Source organism: Canis lupus, chromosome 18 (assembly GCF_048164855.1).
Source record: "Canis lupus baileyi chromosome 18, mCanLup2.hap1, whole genome shotgun sequence".
Lineage (NCBI taxonomy): Eukaryota > Metazoa > Chordata > Mammalia > Carnivora > Canidae > Canis > Canis lupus.
In genome coordinates this window covers 12,644,923-12,660,556 of record NC_132855.1, presented here as the reverse complement: position 1 = coordinate 12,660,556, position 15,634 = coordinate 12,644,923, and the positions used below count along the sequence as shown (strand labels likewise).

Below are 15,634 nucleotides of genomic sequence, written 5' to 3'. Positions count from 1 at the left end.
ATCTCCCCATCTCAGGTTTCTTCCTCCACTCCCAATTTTTTCAGTAGTTCAATAAATTGTGTTAACCTTGTCCTGAAATCTACATGCCTGCTCAGTGGAGTGCAGATGCTTTAGTCTTTCTAGGGGTAAATTATAAAGGAATAAAAAGCTTTACAATTTCAGACCATTTGACATAGAACTTTAACTTCTAAGAGTTGATGCTGAGGAAAGAATCAGATGGAATTACAAAGATGTTCATCATAGAGCCATTTCGGCTAAAAATGAAAACATCCCTAAATACCCCGTAATAAGAGTCTGGTCAAAATAATTATGGTTGATCCACACAATGAAATATTAAGCAGACATTAAATAATGATATAAGTATATATTTATTGCTGTAGGAAGACAGTCACAATATATTAAATGGAAAGAACAGAGTATTTCAAACAATATAATTTAATCTCATTTTATGGGAAAAAAATTACCAACCAACCTATCTTGGTGGCAGGATAATGGACGATTTATTAGTTTTGCTTCTCCACATTTAAAAATATTCCAACGATGCACATATATTACATTGGATTACAAAACCATGAAAGGCATGTACTGTTTGATTCAGGATCCATTAGGAGGCATTCACTAAGGAAATTATTAAAGATGCAGGCAAAGATGTAGCCATAGAAATATAGGTCTCCTTCATCATCACTTGTCCCCCTCTCTACTGAGTCATTCCTATATGCACATAAACGTCCTATAATTTCTACCATCATTTAAAAAAATTTCATTTGACTGTAACTTCCCCTCCAGCTTCCACCTTATTTTTCTACTCTGCTCTAAAGCAAACCCCCTTTAAACAGTCACCTACACCAGTACTTCTCACACTACAAGGTGAAGGACCAGGTCATTTTTCACTTCTAATTTGCTGACTGGAAACAGACCCTCCTGAAAAATGAAATAAAACTTAATCACTAGAAAAATGCTCATGAATTGAATGCCGTGGCCATGTCAAAGCACTACAAAGGTTTCCGAAGGCTGACTCTGCGCTACCTCCCTCGCAGCACACCCCGGACCATGCTGTGTGTCACTCCTCTGTGTTCACCGTCCTAATCTCTGTACCCTCACTTGCCATTACCCCCTCCAGTCAGGATCTCTCCCCACCACCTGAGTGAAACTGCTCTTGCTCAGGTCACCCCTGGCCTCTACTGATCGTTGCTAAAATCAAAGATCAATTCTCAATCCTCATTTACTTCCAGCATCTGCAGCGTTCCATACAGGCAGCTTCTCCTTCACTTCCAGCTGAACTTTCTCTTGATTTTCTTCTTACATCCCTTTGATTCCTCTCCCAGTTCTTTCTCTTCTCCCCAACCAGCAACTTTTGGGCTATTTCATGGCTAAACCCTGGAACCTCTTGGATGCTCTCATCCAACCTCCGCTATAAATAGTTCCTAGGCTGACGATGCCCAAAGGTAAATCTCTGGCTCAGAACCATCCCCTGATATCCAACTACAAAATCAACATCTCCACTCCACGTCTAAAAGGCATCTCGAAATTAGCATAACTGAAACAAAACTGCTGGTCTTTTATGTTCTCCATCTATCTCAATGACAAGTCCATGCTTCCGGCTGCCCATTCTCAACTCTATTTCCCACCTACGTTCAATCTGTCAAGGAAGTCCTTTTGGTTCTACCTTTAAAATATATCTGGAATCCAACCGGTTTTCAGTATTTCTACTGCCAGCACTCTGGTTCCAATCACCGTGACCCCTCAACCTGTTTACCATCATGGCATGTAGGATAGTCTAATGATCTACAGATCACCCAAATGATTCTTTCAAATTGTAGGTTATATAATGTCACATATATGCTCAATCCACTGCATGGTTTTTCTTTTTACTCAGAATAAATACTAAATTTGCTACAGTGGAGAATGTCTCTACTCTCCAACCCCACCTTACCTCCTGCTACTCCCCACCTAGTGCTCTCTGCTCCCATCACATTGGCCTCCTTGCTCTTCACTTCCTAAATTGGACACCCCTGCCTCCAGGCACTTAAACTGCGATTCCCTCTTTCAAGAAAACTCTTGTCCCAATGCTATCTTGGCCCACTCCCTCCCTAGATGCATAGGTTTGTGATAAACACAGACCTTTCAATGAGGCAATGCCACGCATCCTCTCTGTTCTGATTTTTCTGCATTCCACTTCCCACCATGCGGCATGCTTCTCTCTTTACTATTTTTTTCTCCAAGTAAAATAAATATATGCAACTTAAGGAAAGAGACGGTGTTCTGTTTTACTCATTGCTACAGCCCTAGTACTGTTAATTAGTATGTGTTAATTAAGTACATTTACTGGGCAAATGTTCATCCAGGTGCTCGTAACAAAAACAAAAATTTGTAAGCAATGAAACTGCCTGTTGATAAAAGACCCATACTTTCATAAAATGGGTACTATTTATATCTATATCCACAATGTGGCCCATATGCATATGAAATGAAATACTATTAAGCTACTGAAAGTTTGAACAAACTGCAAATGAATAAATTCACTAGAAAGAGGTCTATAAACACATTAAGTGAAAAGAATCAGGTGACAAAGCGCCAAGGATGATATTAGCTCATTTTTAGAATAAAATCAAATAGGAAAAATCGTTGAAGTATATGCACTAAGGTAAATTCCTAACCCCAGACAAAAACGCTTTAACTGATCAGGAGCAGTCAACCCATGAGGCCTTAAATTTGAGGTTTTCCTCTGATACCATTAATGACACAGAAAAGCAGCAGGATTAGTTCTGACTTGGGCAGGGAGAGATGGGAAATGAAGTGTGTGCACTCTTTGGTTGGACTCGTCTGGGCTCCAGTACAAAGCAATTCCTGAAACTATTACATAGCCAATAAAAGCCAAAGAACCATTAGAGCTGTGTTTGTCGGGGTGGGAATAGGTATGACTTGCAGAAATGTTAAATAGCATTTGGATTTAGGCTTGTTTCTTCTTCCAAGTTTCAGTATGATTTAAACTCTCCTGTTCCCAAGTAAAGAGGGGAGAGGCAGCTGCTTGAGCCAACAGCCCCGCCACATGACGGGGAGGCAAGAGCCACCAAACCCAGCCGAGAGAATCAAGGTGGGAAACGACAGTGTGAAAACAGCTAGGCAGGGAAGAATAAAGCCAGAGGATTTTTTTTTTCTTTTTGCCATTTCCTTTATCTGTTCTGGCAAAATTAAGGTTTGATTCTTCTCAAAGAACTCTTTGCTGGCAATAAAGTTGATATTTCAAAGGAGGAAAAAATTCAGAGTGGGAAAATCACATTAAACTAAATTTTACACTCAGAAGGTGAGAGCAGTCATATCTGCAGGGCAGGAAACAAGTTCTCGGTCCATGCTGCAGGTCTCATCACCAGGAACCCCTCTTAACAAGGTCTTGGGGCATTTCTCTTGCACAGAATCCAACACCAACCTAGGTTATACATATCCCTCAAGAACTGATGATGGCAAAGTGTTGGTCAACTTATTTCATGGTTAGAGTCACTATCCTGGGTACATAAAAAGGACTGTGTTTAGCACAGCAGCTTCGGAGCTGGTGGCCCCCTGGGCATTAATGGTTTTATACCAGAGGAAACTAAGGCACCACACAGGAGAACAGACTTATCTAGAGCTGGTCAGAATGAAGCCAGAATGAACTAGAATCTGTGATTTCTAATGCTCAGTCTAGCACTCTTATCACCCCAAAGGTAGCCATTTAACCACAATCCAAATTACCATGAAGGAGTTCAACAGAGATTCCCAAACTTAGGAGAGGAGAGCCAGCTGCCTAAGAATGAATTGGCGAGTTCATTAAATATACTGATTTCTGGATTCCATGGCAGGAATTTATATTTCCCAGAAGCTCTCCCAAATGAATCTGATGCACAGCCACCACATTCAGAAATCACTGCCCAAGTTATACAAGACAGAAGAGCAAAGAAAAAAAAAAAAACCAGCAGATATCTATTAAAAAAATGCAAGTCATTCTCCTTACTCTATGAAAAAACATGAAATATGCAATTATAAAGCTCAAAATAGCTTCTTCAGAAAAAAAAAAAAAAAGATTCACACTTCTAAAGATGCTCAGGCCACAGCTGCAATCTGTTCTCGTGGCCAAACCCTTGGAAAGCCAAATTAAGGGAAGCCACATAGGGCTTGACTGCTGGGATCCAAAGCTGTGTGTCCTCCTCCCTAGAGGCAGAGGAATGACCCCACTCCAGAGCTGCACACGTGCAGCTGGGATTGATCTACAAGGAGTCAACAGCTTACTTTCTGACCCAAGGCAGCCATCCCAGGAAACATGGCTCCTTTCAGGTCCTAGCTGCTGGGCACACCTGTGGAGGAGCAGCTCATGGGCTTCTCTGCATCCTCATTCTGGACTGGTTAAAGTCCGCCCTATTTCCCACATCCAGGGGGTGGTGGCTAGGAAAGCAACTGCAAGCTGAGAGCTGTCTGGAGGCAGTTGGGAATACAATAAATTAGGAAGTCACACAGCTGTGTGTTCTGAAACACAAGATTGAAAATAGATCATTTTTTTCCTCTTTGGGGAACATACTGTAGTGTTGATATTTTCTGATTCAAATTTGGACTCAGTAGGCCTTCTCACTAAATTATCCTGAGGAGGAAGAAAAGGGGGAGGACTGAGGAGGCACCCTTTTGTATAACTCATTCTCACTTTATTTTAAAAAAATGCTGTTTGCAAGGTTTCAGGGTAAAACGGAAAGTTCATAAAAAATTTAGTGATGTCTGAAAAAATATTTTTGCAACTGACCCTAAAGCAAATAGAAAGCTACTCTATTCATGCAATAAATACTTATTACGTGCACATGATATGTAAAGCACTGGACTACAGGGTAGGGTGCGAAATGGATAAATTCTGAGTCTAGTGCTCAGGGAGCTTATAGTCTGTGAGGAAGACAAGACATTTTAAAAACTGAAAGCAGTGGTTTACAGGATTGTGTAACAGTTAAGAGTAAAGAGCACAACAGCATCCCACAACAGCTAACTGTATCTAATTGCCTGTGTGACCCCAGTCTACTTAACCTCTGTGAAAGGCCCGGACCCCTGGTCTGTAAATGAAGATGTTAAAAGGGTTAGCAACGTACTGACCTCAGGGAATCACCTGCCATGTAGAAGGCATCTAAAAATGGCAGTGATCATTTACATTTTTAAAAATAAATTCTTTCTACTTATCTTTAAATCAGCAAATGTTTTAGCTGTTGCTTTTTTTTAATGAGAGAGAGCAAAGGTGCATATGAGTGGGGGGGCTGTGGGTGTTGAGGCACAGGAGAGGGAGAGAGAGAATCTTAAGCAGGCTCCACACTCAGTGCCTATGCAGGGCTTGATCTTACCACCCTGAGATCATGACCTGAGCTGAAATCAAGAGTCGGACACTTAACCAACTGAGCCACCCAGACTTCCCATAAATTAGCAAGTGGTTTTTTATTGAAATTCAAGTGCCCAGGGCTGGGAGACTCCATTGGCACCTACCTCCTAATCTACTCTAACCACTAGGAAAACCTCTCCACCCAAAGGATGAGAGGTTGTAAAAGGCATCCTAATGTGTCCTGTCCTCTGATGCCCTCCCAACCACTGGGGACTCCCTTGAAGGGAGGAAACACCTCTGTGGGAAGTGAGTTAAAGACCAAAGCTGGGAACATGCTTCTTAGTTTTGTGTGTTTTCGTTTTAACTCAGGTATTTTGATTTTAAAATCCTCACAGGATAGCATTTCACCACTATTTCAGTGCAGTTGGGCATTCTGATTGCTGTCATTTTAATTCTTTGCGGTCCACTTTATCCTACTTTACCATGTATTTGAATCTTTGGGCCCTCTGCTTACACTTTCTAATTTCATGCTACCTTTCCAAATTACTATTCTACTTTTACAGCATGCTAGGACCTTTCAACTTGTGGCCCGGTATATTACAATCCTACAATAAAAGCTGAGGAGGCTGATTAAACTATTGCTTTGGGAAAAGAGCTTGTGGGCCCAAGCCCAGGATATAGAACTAGGGAAAGGTAGTTTTACATTTTACATTTTGGGGGTGAGACTACTAACTTTAAATCTAGAGTGATTTAATAGATGAGAAGTGAAGGTATCATTCATGCAAATGGCTTCTTTCATCTACAGGTATCCTGTTACTTTTATGTCTTCTTTATAATGTTTTAATTTATATAGGAAGCTGCATGTCCTGAAATCCATAGTTTCTCATGCATATAACTACTGGGTTCTAGGTAAGCCACATCCATAGTGCTGCAAAAGAACAGAAGGAAAGGTGGGCATAGATTTCATCAGCACACACACCCCTGACCTGCACTAGGTGGCTGTCTGGTAGCAGCAAGCCTCTCTCAGACTTCCGGCAGTTGAGTATTCTAAGCCAGGCTCCCAACACTGCTTCCATGATGATGCCTCACCCTGCAGCCCCCAGAAACTTCCCCCCCCCCCCGCCCCCCGCAGCTCTCTTGCGAAGCCTCCTGCTAGGCAGGGCTCCCAGTACCTTTGCTCCACCTAGGATACAGCTAGAGCTGGATCCAATTTATTTATTTATTTTTTTAAGATTTTATTTATTCATTCATGAAAGACACACAGAGAGAAAGAGAGGCAGAGACACAGGCAAAGGGAGAAGCAGGCTCCATGCAGGGAGCCGGACGTGGGACTCATCCCAGGTCTCCAGGATCATGCCCTTGGCCGAAGGCAGGTGCTCAACCGCTCAGCCACCCGGGCTGCCCTGGATCCAATTTAAAATAATTTTTATTCACTTCTTTTTCTTCAAATTATATTTAAGTTTTTTCTTGTCATAAAAAGTTTTCATATTTTAATAACAAGACATGTGAATGTGTGTCTGGGGCTGCATGCATGTGCCTGCGTGTAGAAAGAGAATGAAAAAGCAAATATGGAAAATATTAACACAATAGGTAAACCTGGGTGAAAATTGTATATGAATGAGTTCTTTGGACTTCCTTGCAAAAAACGTTTTTAAAAAAGGAATATAATTTTATATCCATTCACTTTTCACTATTCTCCTTATCAGTCCTTTCTTGCCAATTTCCCTTCCTTATTCTTCCAAATGAACCCCACAAGCATTCTGTGGAGTTTCCATCTCTGTTTCCTTTGGCACTCTGGAATGATATATGAGCCGATGCACTGATTTGGAGGAACTCACATCTTTACCACAATATGGATGTATTCTTACCAGGAATAAAACATTCACTTATTTATTTATTTAAAACTTGAATATCTTAGTGAAGTCTTACAGCTTTCTTCACATATAAGTCTGAGATGTTTTCCATTAGGATTAATCTGAAGCAGTTTACATTTGTATGGACACTACTAAAAAGAATCTTTTGTATCCATTTTATAATTAACTAATTACTGCTGATACATGGAATGGCTACCAATTTTCTGTTACCCACTAAGCAGCTACTCTTCTGAACTATATTAATTCGAATACCTTTTCCTTTGCTCCTTCAGGAGTTTCTAGATAGATAGTTTCATTATCTATAATTTAAATTACTTTTTTTTTTCAATGAACTATACGTCTATTTGTCTGTGTCACCCAGATCAAGGAGAAATAATATTGATGAATATTAGTGTTCGATAGCACCCACTCAGAAGAGGAATCAAAATGGTCATCCAAACCTGATGTTTGAGATGAAGCTGGTGGAAAAGTATTGCTATATGGCTGGAAGGAAGACAGTGGGCATCTGTGTTCTTTCTCTGTGTCTGTCTCCCTTCTTTATGAGGTTGGGCAAACCTCCCAGGCTCACCTCTCAATCTATAACCTCAGAGAGATTATAGAAATGGATGCTGGTCATTCCCAGCTACTTATCTTCCCAGAAATGATGTAAACAGGAGTAAGTGCTAAAAATGCCTATGATTAAATATGAATTATTTTCATCCATTTGTAATTGAAATGTGCTTGAGATATTCTTTTTTAAATTGCCAAGTATAATTTCTCTCAGCAATCACTTTCTATGGTGATAAGGATTACCCTATGATTTTAGAAGTATCTACAAGTACTGCCTTCTGAAACACCAACAAATCGCCACAGAACTTCAAATTCTTAAGGCAGTCACTAAATGCACAGAGTTGACTTTGCTACAGGATGAGATACATCTCGGTGTCTCTAAATCGGTGCATATTTCAGCAGTTATCTCCTTCACAAATAGGGCATTTTACAGTTAAAAAAACACTCTAACCTATATTTCTTCATCTAATTCTGAGCTGAGAATGATGATGATGGTAGTGGTGGTGGTGGTGGTGGTGGTGATGACATCCCCAGGTTACAAATGGGAGACTAAGGAGCAAGATGACTAACCATCTTGACAAAAGCCCTTCCTTAGATCAGCTATGCCAATTACCAACCACTTCTGATTCTGAATGCAAGAATCTTATATTGGGCCCTCCTGTCTTGTGATACTACTACTATAAATCCTGATACCAGCTTTATAATTATTGTAAACCCTACTCTCAATAGACTTTTATACTCTCTCCTCCTGACATTTTTAATTTGGGCCAAAAGTGGATATAATCTTCTCAATATAGGCTCAGGCCTCGAACATTCATTTTATCTATTTTTGTTTATTTTTATGTTAAGCTTAAGGTTAAAGTAATATGAAAGCAGAAGTTAAAAGTGAAGATTCAAGACAGAGTCAAGATCTGAGAGGCTTCAACTTTCCATTGAGCATGGGTATAAGCTAGTATTAGGAAAGGGGGGGGGGAGTCCCTTAAGGGGCTTAACTGTTAAAAACTACTTTTCTTGAGTTTTCTTCAGCCAGAATGTTCTAAGAATGAAAGTGATGGATGGTACTTCTCAAAGTACAAAAACACCAATGTCCCAGAGTTAAGTGTCTATTCTAATTGCTGCTGTACTCCAAAAAGTTCTTCAGATTGCTCATCTGTGTTATTTTTACTTGCTAAAGCAGAGGTGTCTGGGTGATGAATTATACAAGGTGTTTCACTCAGCACCACTGGTGTGTTATAATAAATATTACCACTGAAAGACAAAGTAAGGAAATGCTGTGTATTTTCATAGTGTGTGATGTAGATTTCACTCTTGTTTTTTCAAAACAGAGAAGTAGTTATTAAATTTTAATCTAATTATATATAGTCAAATAGGTGAAGATGGCAAAACCATTTCAGGGAAATATGAAAACTTTAATCACAAATGTACGTCCGCTCTGCCCTTCAAAATACACCAGAGAATAACCCACATACAAAAGCATAATTGAGGACGTGAAAAATACACATTTGCTAGGGGAAAGTAAGGTGGTGGAGCCCTAGCATCTTAGTGATGAGAAATGAAATACATTATAATCAAACCCCAATTGCCATTTTTCCGCAACCTTTGATATTGTTACATTAAAAAAAATACTAATGCAGCCCCCAATTCCCAGTAAAGGCAGAATGACAGAGGGCTGTAATCTGACTTCAATTTGTCATAGTTTTCTCCAGCAGTAAGGAAAATGCAGAAGAGAGCTTTGCAAGTAAAGGGACAGAATTAAGGGCTGCAAGTAGCTATTTTTCCTATCTGAACAGAACCTCAGTTTTCTTTAGCTACCGAGATCATCCTGTGGTCATATACTTAAGGAAGGCTGGTTTCATGCCCAGTCTAAGGAGCAGCTAGTGACTGATCCTGTTCCCCTTATCAGTGACTCGGTTAGGCATAGGCACAGGCCATGATGTTAGCTCATGAGACATGAAAGAAATTCTGCTGATGGACTTTTGGAAACATTTCCACACATCTAGAAGAAACAGCTTCTTGTTCCTCTGGACCATGTGATGATATCACCATTTTGCTGCCTAAGGACAAATCTTATACATCAAGGATAAGAGAACCAAAAGGTAGAAAGGATTTGGGTCCTTAATGACATTACTGAACATTTAAATTAACCATCTCTAGGACTTAATCTAACTCTGCAATTACAATATTCAATAAAGGTTCTTCTTACATAAGCCATTTTGAGTCGGGATTTCTATCACTTGCAGCTGAAACCTCCTAACTGCTATCCTGACTGGGCTGGGGCTAGAGTGAGATAAGCCTGTCCCTGGTCCTGGCCCCGTACATTATCACACTCACGAGTTCTTGTCATAGCCAGAAGACATAATCTAATTCTAGAATTTTATGCCCAGGACTAGAGCATTAAAAATCCTTCTATCGATGTCCGTGGCTTGTAAAATCCAAGCTCCTCTGTGTGGCAACTCTTTATGATTTAACTCTTGCTTTTTCTATTAGCATCTCCTCCACTTGCCCCCTCAAGCTATCTGCTTTAGTTGCATGGAACCAGAATTATCTGAACCTCCAACTCTTTTTCACCTACATCTCACTGCCTGGAATTTTTAACCGCCGCTGCCCACCATACACATACCTGTGCTTACCTGGTTATTCTTTTCATGTCTTGATTCCACATACTCAAGTATCTCCTTTTCTGTGTCACACCTCCAAAGACTGTCCCTTCCTTAGCCTGTCCAACTTCCTGTGAGCAGAAAGAACCAACCACTGCCTCCTAGTGACACTAACATAATTTAAATGCAATGTTCTAAATGACAATGTATTTTCTAATTATTTGTTTCTGTGAAGGACCCTGCAGTCAGCAGGTAGGCTGCTTGAGGTAGGAGTGTGTGTTCTACGTCCATGTCATCAGGGATTAGATCCTGACTCATAGAAAAGAAGCCCTGTAAATACTGAATAAATGAATAATGAATGAGAGACAAAAATTAGTATCCTAGCTCTACTAGATACTGAAATATGAGATGAGATGCTACGTATCCAAAAGGTAAGTAAGTAAGCTATTGTGTGTGTGGTTTTTTTTTTTTTTAAGATTTTATTTCTTTATTAAGGAGAGAGACAGAAAGAGAGAGGCAGAGACATTGACAGAGGGAGAAGCAGACTCCTCGTAGGAAGCCTGATGTGGGACTCGATCCCCAGACCCAGGATCATGTCCTGAGCTGAAGGCAGATGCTCAACCACTGAGCCACCCAGGCATCCCGTAAGTAAGCTATTGTGTCAGAAATCAAGTTTTCCTTTTATCCTTCAACAACTTACAGTTTTAGGGGCAGTGCTATAATAACACAAACAATAGTCACTACTTTTTAGCCTTAGGTAAGAGTGAGGTATCTGCCTAAGGACTTCACATCTATAGCAAAGATCTTTGCATTTGTCTGTGACATGCCTCCCTTCTTCTGTCCCATACTCTGACCCTCCATACACACACAAATATACTTCTTCTAAAGACTTGCTCTTCGTTCTACTTCAATCCTGTTCTTTGAACTCGGGCTGCCAATTAATTATATTACCCATGCTGTGGGGATCTATGACCATATTCAGGTCCATAGGTATTCTTTGTGATTTTTAAAATTGAAACTAAGGGAAAACAAGTGTCTTGCTCTCAAAAGGGCCTCATGGACAAAGCAGATTACAAAGAATAATTTTTGTCAGAATGTAGAGAGTGAAGAAACAAGAGTCATTGTTCCAAATCCTGGTCCCAGCTGTTACTTAAATCAGAGCATTCTCCTTCCGCCGTCGTGTAACCTGCAGTCTGCTTATGGGAAGTCAGATTCTATCACTCGCAAAAGAAACCATCTATCTTGTAACAAAAAAAGCACCCATTATTTCATTTAATCCTCCCAACAACTGTGTGCAGCAGGATTATCTTTACAAAGAGATAAGGAAGCAGAAGCTCAGAACAGAGAGGAAATATGTGTCCAAGGCGTCCAATTAGGTAGCTGATCTGTGATTCAAGGACGGGTCATCCAGGTGCCGAAATGCAACCACTCCACTTTTCTGCTTCTTTCTACACTATTCTTTGGGCTTCCTGAACACTGATTTGAGCTCAGTGATCCCAGACAATATGCAGTAAGTGTTAAGTCTTGTCTTCATTAATAAACATAGAAGCTATTGATCTTGATTAACTCCTGGGGGTGTAATAGGCTTCAATTAAATTACCTTGATAAAGTGCTCTAAGCATATACATTATCAGATATTGTTGTTTATACCACACTACGAAACATTTGCCTCCTGCAATGTTAATAATTGGGAAGCAGAAAAATAGTGTTTTTAAGACTACTTTTTAAAAACACTATGCATAAATATTTAGTATCAGTAATTTAATTGAATATTAATATGTGTGCTCTGGACACCAAAATATAACCAGTATTTCAGAAGTGGGTTTCCTCAAAAGACGGTAAGTTAAATTACAAGACAAAGCAATTGTAGAAAACGGAATCTTTCTACTTTTGTATATGTCCTTTCCCTCAATCAGTTAGATTTTTAATTGGTATTTCTTTGATCTCTGCTCTTGCTTATAGATCTAGCACAACCATGATCTTCTAGGTCGATTATTGACACAAATCAGAGAAGGACTGTGAACTTAAAAACAGAGAAAAGCAGACCAAAAGCAGACCAAATAGACCAAAGGAAGACGGATTTGTACGTGAAGCTAATTTTCCTCAGAAGAAAAACAGATATTTCCCTCAACATCAGGGTGCACTCAGATTTGTTTTCCATATTAGTAACTTATTTAATATGGCAATGGGCAAAAGGCAATCTATTAAAAAGCAATTTTCCTCTTACTACAGGGTGTTTTATCATTTGATGTCTAGCATTCAATCAGAATGTAGCGATCCTTTAATATTTTATGAGCAGAGAATAACTCATTTGGGCATGTAGACTGCAGAAATGTGGAGTCCTCTGTAAGCCTTGCCAAACGTCCAGAGTGACCTTTACCATGCAAGTAATAGGCCAACCGGAAAACTCAAACTCTCAGAATATTGGAAAAATTATGCCTTAGAATAGATAATGGGCATTTAAAATAAATATGCAATCATTTATAACTTATGGTAGAAGATATTGGTCCCAAATCATTCTTACACTTTCTCAAGTGCAGGCTTCTGGGGGACAGGGGCCATATCTGATTCACTTTTGCATCTGTATTGTCCATCATAGTCCCTGGCACACTGTAAGTAATCAATAGATTTTTATTAAACAGATGAATACATGCATTTGTCATCTGGGATGAAGGGAGCTTGCCATGAGTATGCCAGGCCCTAGGAGACAAAGCCCAACCTCGCTGCAGAGATGGGACTGACTAGGTACTAAATGAGCTGTAGTAGAAGGCTGGAGCCCTCTCTGCAGCAGAAGGTGAGATATGGAATAATATATAGTGCAAGAACAGCCTCTGGGGCACCCCAGGTGAGATCCCCAAGGTGTTTGCTTTCATCTCCACTCTTTATCTCAGCCCCCAGGAATGGGGCTCTGTCCTCGTTCCTGGCTTCATACCGGGTCCTCAACAGTCGGGGAGGGCTGCCTGGCACCAGCCAGAGGTCAGTCCCTATTCTGTATCACCACCATCACCCTCCTACCCAGGAAGCACAGAGCTGACATTCACCTGAAGACATTCACCTGAACAGCACTGTCTGCTCAGACTCTCGTTGCCACGCCTACCCCACCCCCAGCCCCTGCCCACCGAGTAGGGCCCCACTGACATGGACGAGGGTCTGAATCAGATCCACATCTGCCCTGCCCAAAGCCTAGAACTTAGCCATCTTTTCCAAGGTAGTCTCCCTAGGCTGAATACGCTCTGTTCCCAGAGCCCTTACCAGCGACTAAGCCAAAAATGAATACAACTACCCATACCATCACCCCAAATATTACCAATCTACTTCTGGGGGAAATGTGGAGTTGTAATAACACAATGAAGTTTGCAGGCACGTTACCCAAGGACACAAAGGTCCTATATGGTAGAGACAGAACCCAGCTCCCCTGTAGTGCCAGCATCCTCCCTCCACTCCCCTGCATCTTTGTTCTGGGTTAACTTTTAGTGTGACAGATACATGTCGGCTGGGCAAAGGAAAAGAGCAGAGGCTGGGTGTCGTGGTGAAGCACAAAAGATTACACTTGCTGCTGCCAACAAGATGAGAACTGATAGCCCAAGCAGGCCACAAAGATGGGGACAATAACAAACACACGACAAGCCCCAGCCAGGGACAGCCTGACTGTTGTCCAGTCTCTAAAAATCCTAGACGGTCTTGTAATGCTTCTTAGCAGGTGGCTTCCTGCAGGTCCCCCCATAAAATTGAGATAAACATGAAACACAGTTATCAGACTGAGGAATTCAGTAGGATTTGCTTGATTCAGGACTTTAATCCTTCAACCAAATAAACAGTAAGCTAGGCAGCAGATGTAAATCTCATCAAATTAGTCTGACGGAGAGTAGGAGGGAGAACTCAGGTCAAGGATGCAGGTAAACTGAATTAACCTTGGTGATCCATGAACCCGAGCAGACTGATAAAGAAATCTCTCAGGTCAGGCTGCTACTCTTCTAATACAAAGATGCCCTAATTTGGGCTCCTAGGTAATGAACTTTCTTGGCGGTTCCATATCAGTTTTTGCTTCCTTTCCCCCGTCTACCCACACTGGAGGACAGCGTTTGCTGGGTTTGATCAAACAGACTCAAATTGTTAGTTTTTCCTTATGAAGTTCTCCATTTTCTAGTTTACCTGAGCAGGACCTATAGTCAGGTAAATAAAGCATAACCCCCTCTTCCAATGTAATCATCGGATTCCTTTCCATTAATCATTTCAGACCATTATTTTAAGCTCCAAGCAGGTAACTGAATATTTATGCCTTCACAACACCACTATACACCCAACATCTCTGTGGTATGAACAGTCTTTCTCTGGCACCCGTGTTATTAAGCCTACAAGGGAAGATTTATATGTGTGTCAGTTCTAGAGATGTTGGAGGGAATGGAAGCCACTTGAAGGAGGCTCAGTGTTGACAATGACTGCAGGCCAAGTTAAATCAGATTCATCGTAACAGGTTCAACTCAAATTACACCAATGAGCACAAGGCAGGAAAATTATCATACCCCCTTTATCTGGGTGTCCTCTCCTAAATTTTGTAATATACGTAGGAAAAAGAGCAATGAGCATATCTCTGACCACATTTGTCATGATCAGCTACCCATTTTCTTCTATAATTCCTTCTTTCTTAGAGAAAGTATTCTAAACAAGTGAGATACTGGGAGCAAGAGGATTTTAATAAGGTATTCAATTTCTCTTTAGAGAGAAAAATCGTTTCAAAAGAAAGAAAAGAAAATGATCTACTGTTAGGTTAAAAACTGGAATTTTAAAAAAGAAACCCATTGATCTTTTTCCTTAACAGATTACTATAGGTAGGGCTGTTTTAATATCTTTTCATGTTTATAATATCTGAAAGTCAGTCATAATACCTGCAAATTTTTCCATTCTTGTAGTTTTTAATAATGCTTACTCCCAGGACAGACATGCAGAAACACATACACTGCAAACCTGAACCAAAGAATGCTAGGTCCACGGGGGTTGCCCATGCATAGCACCTCGAGAATTCTTTGTGTCAGTCCAGGCACAACCCTGGAAGCTGGGTGCCTGCCAAGCGTCATGCCCGTGTGGGAAACAAGTGTTACTTACGCAGCTCGCCCACTTTTAGGATCTCACACAGCATCTTGGTCAGCTCTATGCTACTGCGGCCAAAGGGACATTCGTGCTTATCTTCCCGGCTACTATTCTCAAGCACAATCTGCAAGTAGAAAGGGAACAGGTCAGAACGGGATGTCAGTTTGTGGAAAACATCAAAAACACTGGCTTTGTGGTAAAAGAGA

At 40.7% G+C, this 15,634-nt stretch overlaps 1 protein-coding gene across 6 annotated transcripts in view; it reads right to left on the bottom strand.

Moving 5' to 3' along the window:
- ELMO1 (engulfment and cell motility 1) overlaps positions 1–15,634 on the bottom strand; it is a 526,171-nt gene that overhangs the window by 220,200 nt on the left and 290,337 nt on the right. For all 6 annotated transcript variants that reach the window (XM_072783482.1, XM_072783477.1, XM_072783480.1 and 3 more), the window contains one exon: positions 15,444–15,552. In XM_072783482.1, coding sequence (XP_072639583.1) covers positions 15,444–15,552 — 109 coding nt within the window. The remainder of the gene's footprint in view (positions 1–15,443; positions 15,553–15,634) is intronic.